Source organism: Cyprinus carpio, chromosome A4, assembly GCF_018340385.1.
Source record: "Cyprinus carpio isolate SPL01 chromosome A4, ASM1834038v1, whole genome shotgun sequence".
Classification (NCBI taxonomy): domain Eukaryota; kingdom Metazoa; phylum Chordata; class Actinopteri; order Cypriniformes; family Cyprinidae; genus Cyprinus; species Cyprinus carpio.
Window position 1 is genome coordinate 29,059,424 of NC_056575.1, and position 9,166 is coordinate 29,068,589.

The window sequence follows — 9,166 nt, forward strand, 5'->3', positions numbered from 1 at the left end:
TTTTCATATTCAGCTTACAGAACATAACTCCACATTTAATCTCCGATTTATGAATGTGAATATATAATATATGAACTGTCTGACCAAACAATTAAAATGTTAATTATGCAAGAAAACCTTGTGCTTTGTTCATCTGAACGACTTATTTAGACTTTATTTATTTATTGCAATTATGCACACATTTTAATAAAGCTAAATCAGTTTATGTAACAAGTGAATACGTTCATTGACTTAAGACATAACACATAAGACACTCTTTTTCTCCACCTGCTGGCATATTTTGTGTAATATGAAGAAATGGTCACTGAACGAATCTGAACAAATCATTTTGGTGAACAAACTGAAAATGAACGAATCTCTTGAAGGAATAAAAATTTCCACCACTAGTTTTTTCATTTTAAAAAAAAGTTAGTAATGATAACTTTTATAAACCATCTACAAATGTTTCATCAAAGTGTAATCTATTAAATATAATCAACAAATCAGTAAATACCAAATAATCTTATTACAAATAATAACCTTTAATTTTATTTGAATTTTTTCTCTCTTCAGGTGATTTAAGTCCATTATCTCTCTGACTGACTGACTCCCTCACCAGTGTGGAGAAACTACTGAACTAGGGAGCAGATTGAGACGCAGACAGAGATTTAGTTTGGACTTATTTTTCTACTCTTAATTATTCTCATCTTAAACAGAAAAACTCAACTGAGATCCACGTGACACACCATTATAAAGATGGCCTTTATTAAAGAGAAGCGTGAACACATGAAGATTGATGAAACATTCAGAGGCAAACATGAAGAAAGTGAGAAACAAACAGGTTGGTTTTCATTCTTAAAGTTGAACTCATTCATTTGATCTAAAATGTCACAAAAATGTTCAGCTGTACTGAAACAGTACAGAAGTACTCTGAACAAAAGAGTTATTAAACCCTCAAATCTACTTCTGAATTAAAACAATGAAAAAACCCTACATTTCTATAAATTAATTATGCAACAATATCTAACAATCACTTTATTTACATAATGTGAAATGTGAGTTATTACTGTCTGTAATTGATTTTTTCTACTTATCCTTAAAAGTGCTTTTACTAACATTAACATCCCTGAACATAAATAATGTTTAAAGTTAATCCCAGTTTTGGGCAGCAGCTAACTACAAGTAACGTAACTACATTTTTAGCAGCTTATCCAGTAGCTCAGCTACTTTTAAAACAATGTATCTTTTCCAGTAATAGACTGAACCTGCAGTAGACTGAAGCAGTACAGTATCTTCTTACAAGGTCATATTCTAAACCAGTGCATTACCGTCATCTTTTGGTGCTGTATGTCACACAGCGTCAGTAGTAAATAGGGATGTAACGATGCCATCGATGTAGCGAGCTGGTTGAAAACCGATATAAATATGTGATGATTCAAATCAGTTGAGATTAAATGAATCACGATACATTTGTGGGGGGAGTTTATGTAACTATCTCTGAGGTGAACTGACTGTCCTTAAAAAAGTTAAGATGGTATTTTCTTTTCATCTCACCTCTGTATAATCCATATTAAAGGGGTAATATGACATTGCTACAAAGAACATTATTTGGTGTAATAAAATGTTTATGTGGTTTGAGGTTCAAAAAACATTATTTCCACATAATGTAAATTATTGTTGCTCCTTTATGCTCCACCTTTCTGAAACGCGTCGAATTTTACAAAGCTTGTTGTTCTGAAAAGCAAGTGGTACACTCATTGGCCAGCTATCCAGTGCATTGAGATTGGCCAAATTCCTAAAGCGTGTGACGTAAATGTTTCACCCCTTATCATACTATGATGCCATATTCCGACTAGACAAGACAAAAACAATAAAACCCATTATAAACAAGGCATATTGTTGCATCCAGTGGGGACATAATTACTGATTATAATGACTTATACTGTCTTTTTACACGTTACGTATCGCACTACGTAAACATAAAACCATGTCTGCATTTGGGAATGGAGAAACAGCAAAACAACAAACTCGTGTTTGAATCATCAGTGGTAAATCCTTTAAATATGAAAATGTACTTACAGATTGTGAGTCAGAAGCACCAGACTGTCCTTGCAAAGTTGGAATTGCCCCGCTTTATAGAAACAGACACCGTATTGTAGGCTACTCTCCCAGGAAACAGTCCTCATCCTCCGTAAAACCCGCGAGGCACAGACGCTTGCCAACATCACACAAGTAGATACATTAAGGCTTGGGATACACCTCTCTCCAATCCCACTCCATTTCACCCTCAGATCTCCTGGGCCCTAGGACATCATAGAAAGGGAAAGAAAGGAAAAAGACACCACAGACACGTAAAAAAAACAGCACCACAAGCACTGGCATCCACTGCAAAAAGAAAATGTTTCTGGAAATTAGGTGCAACCAATACAGGAGTGTTAGCTAGAGTCAACAAATCAGTCAAAGGAGCAGCTTATCTCACTAAATTCCAACAAAACCCTCAATAATAACTTACTATTCCTAAGAATTGACAGAGTTCATAACAGGTAGCAGGTGTAGGGAATTTACCAAAAGCATCAACTTCAGCATCAATTGGTTTTGCTTTTCTAAAGTCATATTTGGCAAGGATAATGGTTAGATTGGCTTTAGCCTGATGTACAGAAAGCTCTAGAATTTGGTGCGAAGATGTTCGGACCAAGAAGAACTAAACAAAACAACATTGTCTGAGTAAGCCTTGCATTCAGAGAGTACTTGATTTACCAACTGCTCAAATGTAGTGGGAGCATTTCAAACCCCAAAAGGCATGACCGTGTACTGCAGGAAGCTGTGGTGTGTAACAAAAAGGGAGAGTTCCTTACCACGAGATGTCTAGGGCACTTGCCAATAACCTTTCAGAAGATCAAATTTACTGACAAACTCTGTAGAGCCAACACGAGCAACACAAACATAAATTTTGGGTTAGGGATAACAATCAGGGTTTGTTAGGGAATTAAGCTTCCTGCAGTCTGTACAAAAACAATATGAATTATTGGGTTTACTCACCAAGATACATGGAGAACTCCAAGAACTATAGCTAGGTTCTGCCATGTTATGGGCGAGTAAATAATCCACTTCTTTCTGAAGTAATTCCATTTTTATAGGGTTGACCTGATGCACGTTGTTTTACAGGTTGAGCTGTTCCAACGTCAGTGTCATACTCAATGACACAAGTTTGAGTAGGGACATAAAAAAAGAGGAAATTAACTTACCAATTCCATTATATCTGCTTTCTCTGACTCAGACAAATGAGACAAATGATGAGTCAGAGTTCAGAGGTGTTCCATTTATCTGCCAAGACAGCAATAAGGCCTCTGACAGGGTTTCCAAACACTAATTCATTAGTACTTAACCTAAAGGCCCCAATATACTTCAAACAGGGTGCGTTTTCATTCTTCGTTTGGGGGCAAAAATCATTTTGAACATTCCGACACCCCTGCGCTGCTGGAGGCGGGGTGTTGATTAATGTAAACATACATGTTGCCACGCTTGTGCATATCCCCCTAAACACAACAATGATGAAACAATGAAGTTTAGGCAATCTAGGTGTGAGACTGGGAACATTTGGTCAGAATATCATAGACAAAAGAATAATGATTAGCAGCAGTTCAGAGTCAATTAACATGTTTGCAATGCAAAAGAACCATACTATTTCCCATAATCAGTCCTTTATAGGAAGTGTGAATGGCTCATAGTCTGAAAACTTTAACATGATGTCAGTTTGTTACTTAATTTTATTAGTGTTCATGTTATTAAACTGGATAAACCGATACCTCTTGGTGTCATGACTTACTTTTGATAAAAACAAAGATTTATTATTTTATACTGTATGGCATTTCGTTTGGCATTTCATTTGTAAGAACAACATCAGCAGCAGTATGGTGTAACATTTATTTGAAACATGTATTTGTTACTTGCTACCTTATATATTTACTCTTTCCTTTCATTCTTTTCATGGCTTTGGAAAACTTGTTTGTCTGTGTCACCTTTTGCATAACTCTGGGTTGTCGACACCAAGTTTCATTGCAATTTCTTTCTAGGAATTAAATGCTTTCTCTCAATCTTTAAAGTCTCTCCGCGAGCGATTGTACAGGTGCAGATATATTTGTGCCAGCTCAACTATTTGACAGGTTCTATTTGACATGTTCTATGGTCAGACCTCCAAAGAATGAGATGGCACGTCAAAAAAAAATGGCACGTCAAAGAAGGTGGAGTTTCAGAACACGCTCACCGATTGTGTAACCGAAATAAACTCAAAACGAACTTCGTTTCGACTTTATTATGTTTGAAATGACATCATATGAATTCATTCTTCGATAATGTTTGAAGTATATTGGAGCCTTGATGCAGTTTAAGAAACACGATTTCGTAACTGGACAAAAATCATACAGTTGCTCAAAGATTGACACAACAGAATTTGACACGAAAAAGACCTAAAAATACTGGAACTAGATGTCATTTCACCTGCCAACAATGTGGAAAGGCTTTTTTTTGATCAACAAGGAAAACTTCAAGTCCACATAAGAATTAAATCTGAATGTAGCAGAGCGGAAGGAGATTATTATAGCACCCTAGGAATACATAAACCCTAAGGAGATGTATTAATGCTGACTACGCCACCCCTTTAAAATGAGGGGAACTAACCACTTAACAGATTTTAGACACACAGGTTAGTTACCAGGACAAAGAAGGTATTAATGTACACAAATATTTATTAGGTTTACAATAATCAGAAACACTTAAGACTAAAAATTTGGCTCAATTGGAAAATGAATGAATCATACATACCGACAATTGGTCAGCAAGACAAGTTGTATGGTTGATCACAGAATGAATCTTACCAGTTTACTCAGTGACTTGACTGAATTATATTCAGGTGAATAAACCAGGTGGAGGGTAATGACAGCTACACACCATCGCGAAGTCGAGAACAAGATCCGATTCCAACTACAATAAGTAAATAACATCATTTGATATGCACGAGTTCACGGTCACATTTGCCAAACAGCTAAAAACATACCTTTTAGGCGGAAGCCCACACGCCCCAAGGGGCGGAGCTAGCAGTGATGAGGCTTCACACTGAAGAGAGACCTTTCATGTGTCTTCAGTTTGAATTGTGTATCACAAATCAGAAAGACCATGATCACAGTAAGATCACAATACTTGTTCTATTTCTATCACAATACCTGGGTGCTGAATTAATTTTTATTCTATCCTAAATAAGGATTCTACAAGTATTAAAATACATTGTGATTTTTGTTTGCTTTTTTACCGCTGACACATCTTTCTGAGTTTTATTTCAGGTGCATCATATAGTATTGTTGTGATTTAGTTCAGTTAGTTTCCTCATCGTTGACTTTTAGTTTGTTCAGTTAGTTTCCAGTTTCCTTGTTCTGGTTTTCCCACCAGTCACGTGTTACCATGGATACATTTACTAGCGCACCTGTTTGTATTTAGTTTTTCACCTTTGTGTATTTAAGTTGCTCACTTTCTCTCTCTCATTGTCTAATATTGGTTGTGTTTATGTTTGCAAATTGGCTCAAGTTTGTTAAACCTTTGGAGCTAATTATAATAAATATTACCTTCAATTGGAAACTTGATTGTCTTTTTCTTCATCTTGGATAAAATGTGACAATACCAGACCACACAAATTGTGTAAATATGGACTATTTGGCATCACATCAAGGAGGAAAGCCAGTTGAGGATTTTGTAGATCACTTCTTGGAATTGTGCCATCAGGTTTTTTGGAATGAGTACACTATGAAGAGGCACTTTTGAACAGCTTTAAATAATGCTGCTGGGAAACATATATAGAGAGTAAAGGATGGACTGTATAGACCAAGGGTACATTTGTCTGTTTTAAAGTGCATTTAGAGTGAAAATCTACAGTCCTTTGATTCGTAAACCAGTCTTATCTTGATGTTGTGTCTGTTATCACCATAACCAGGGGCCTGGTTCTACCCTGCGTGTTTGTTTAGAGGTAGTTCACAACTCTAACACTTTGATGGCTTGTTGTGAGGAGTATTGTTCATTATTTGTTAAATACAACAAATAATTGCATGTCTGATCCATCTAGAAGTGAGAGGTTGTAACTTTAATAAACAGTTTCCGTGTTACAATGGGACTTAAATCCTGACTGATATTGTTCACAAACAGTTTCTCTGTAAAACTGAACATTGTTGAAAGGACTATATTTAAGGACTATACCAGGGATGTGAAATTCAGTTCATGGAGGGCCACAGCCCTGCAGAGTAGCTTCAACTCTAATTGAACACACCTCAATCAAGCTCTTAATTACTTGAAAACCAAAGGTAGGTGTGTAGGAGCTTAACTCTGCAGTACCGTGACCCTCAACAAGCTGAGTTTGATGCGCCCTTTTTAGACATGCATGGCAGATTTGGCCATTATTGATTTCTGTTCTACTGTTGCTTTTAAATGTGTGTTAACTTTATTTATCTCTTTCCACCCTAGACCTGAAAGTGAAGAGTGAAGAACTGAATGAAATACAAGATAAAGATCAGTATAAAAAACATCTTGATTTCATAACTGGACAAAAGTCATTTAGTTGCTCACAGAAAGCAAAGACTTCCTCACAAAAAAGAGCTCAGAAGTCTAGATCTAGATGTCATTTCACCTGCCAACAGTGTGGAAAGAGTTTCAACTATCAAGGTAAACTGAGAGTCCACATGAGGACTCACACTGGAGAGAGGCCTTACAGCTGCAAACAGTGTGGAAAGAGTTTCAGTGAACATGGAAACCTTAAAGTCCACATGAGGATTCACACCGAGGAGAAGCCTTTCACCTGCTCTCAATGTGGAAAGAGTTTTACACATAAAAGCACTTTGAATGCCCACATGATAATTCACACAGGAGAGAAGCCGTTCACATGCAAACTGTGTGGAAATAGTTTCATTGAAAAAGGAAGCCTTAGAAGGCACATGAGGATTCACACTGGAGAAAAGCCTTACTCATGCTCTCAGTGTGGAAAGAGTTTTACTCAAGGAGGAAGCTTTAACAGGCACAAGAGAATTCACAGTGGAGAGAAACCGTTCACCTGCCAACAGTGTGGAAAGCGTTTCATTCAAAAAAGATACCTTAAAAGCCATATGACAATTCACACAGAGCTGTGGGAACGGAGCGAGTCTCAAGGAAGGAGATCCAGAAGTATAAATGGAAGAGTGATGACAGTGCAAGACGAGAGAGGACAGGCCAGGGGTCTCATTTTTAAACGTTCCGTACGCACAAAATAGGCACAGAAATTGTGTATAAACTTTAAAAAAAAAAAACTCGGTGTAAATATGTATGCACCTTACAGACATTCTAGACCATGTGTACACACACTTTTTTCCTGGAGTGAGAAAAGTAATGAAGTAAGAAATGATTTAAAAAAAATCTGTTTTCCTTTCAATATACACATTTACATGAAATATTCCACTCTCATTAATATAAAACCATGTGTATGCAAAATCTAGCTTTTGTGCATACGTACAATTTTAGGATGAAATGTATGGAGAGTTATATAAATGAGACCCATGGGCTTCATGTTATGCTTTATTAGGTTTTTTTATGCAGCAGTCGTTTCGTGATGGGCTGCTGCTTTACTTACATTTTATTGTTTGTTTGTCTTATAATTAAAGTTGTGTGAATGTTCACCGGTTCCCGTGGCTCTCAGCCCTGCATGCCCATGTACAGGTGCTTCTCAATAAATTAGAATGACGAGGAAAAAGTTCATTTATTTCAGTAATTCAACTCAAATGTTAAACTCGTGTATTACATAAATTCAATGCACGCAGACTGAAGTAGTTTAACTCTGTTGGTTCTGTTAATTTTGATGATTTTGTCTCACATTTAACAAAAAAAAAACCCACCAATTCACCCAAATCTCAAACCATGCCACATGTACAGGTGCTTCTCAATAAATTAGAATACTTCATAAGAGTGAATTTTTGGATTTATGTAATTTTTGTTGATTTGTTGTACTTGTGGTAAATACATGCTAGGGACTACTTTTGCTTTAATTACTGCCTCAATTCGGCGTGGCATGGAGGTGATCAGTTTGTGGCACTGCTGAGGTGGTCTGGAAGCCCAGGTTTCTTTGACAGTGGCCTTCAGCTCATCTGCATTTTTTTGGTCTCTTGTTTCTCATTTTCCTCTTGACAATACCTCATAGATTCTCTCTGGGGTTCAGGTCTGGTGAGTTTGCTGGCCAGTCAAGCACACCAACACCATGGTCATTTAACCAACTTTTGGTGCTTTTGGCAGTGTGGGCAGGTGCCAAATCCTGCTGTAAAATGAAATCAGCATCTTCAAAAAGCTGGTCAGCAGAAGGAAGCATGAAGTGCTCCAGAATTTCTTGGTAAACGGGTGCAGTGACCAACACCAGCAGATGACATTGAAGCCCAAATCATCACTGACTTGCATTGTGACTTGTTACCTTAACATGTTTTTAAACGGGTGCAGTGACCAACACCAGAAGGTGAAATTTGTATTAAACATATTTAAGAAATGATTTTAATTTATGTTGCAACTTTCCCCTCTTATGGGTGTATAAGTGAAGTGACAATACTTTGTGATTCTGTAAGCAGAAAAGTGTGTGTGTGAGTCTCTGGAGCTCTGCACTAGACCTCTCACATGCTGCTGTGTGTCTCTCTGCTGTCAGGTGTGCATCTCTCACTCTTAAATACATAACACCAATTGCTCAAAGATGAATCTATCTAAATTGGAACTGAATTGAATTCTAATTTGGATTCTCATTGTTTGATTATGTTAAATGGTTTAATTTGATTGATTTATTTTTAAATTGAAATTTTATTATTTTGATATGTATTTGTGTGATTAATTGTTTATTTACATATGAATTATTGTGATATGGGGATATATTTTTATAGAGGTAAAAACTAAACTGAGAAAGAGGTAAAAAAAAATGGGGTCACGTCATTCCTGTTTATGTGATGAATGATGAAACTCTTGTACAAACAGCACTTTCACTTTCAGAATTTAGTGTAGGTGTATATTGTTGAACATTTTGTGCTACTGTGGTTCAGTTTGTTTATAAAAGTATGCAGTTATTGATATGCATTTTTTTTATACAGATATATTAAATGTAACACGTTCATGATCTAATCTTAAAAAATTATACATAAATAGAAGAGTT

General features: G+C 36.4%; 1 protein-coding gene across 1 annotated transcript; it reads left to right on the top strand.

Annotated features, from left to right (window-relative positions):
• The first annotated feature begins 559 nt into the window (after window positions 1–559).
• LOC109102437 (gastrula zinc finger protein XlCGF7.1-like) lies at window positions 560–7,272 on the top strand. The gene is made up of 2 exons (XM_042749592.1): window positions 560–820; window positions 6,484–7,272. The coding sequence occupies exons 1-2, from the start codon at window positions 736–738 to the stop codon at window positions 7,260–7,262; spliced, it is 864 nt and encodes a 287-aa protein (XP_042605526.1). The 5' UTR covers window positions 560–735; the 3' UTR covers window positions 7,263–7,272.
• Window positions 7,273–9,166: the final 1,894 nt, after the last annotated feature.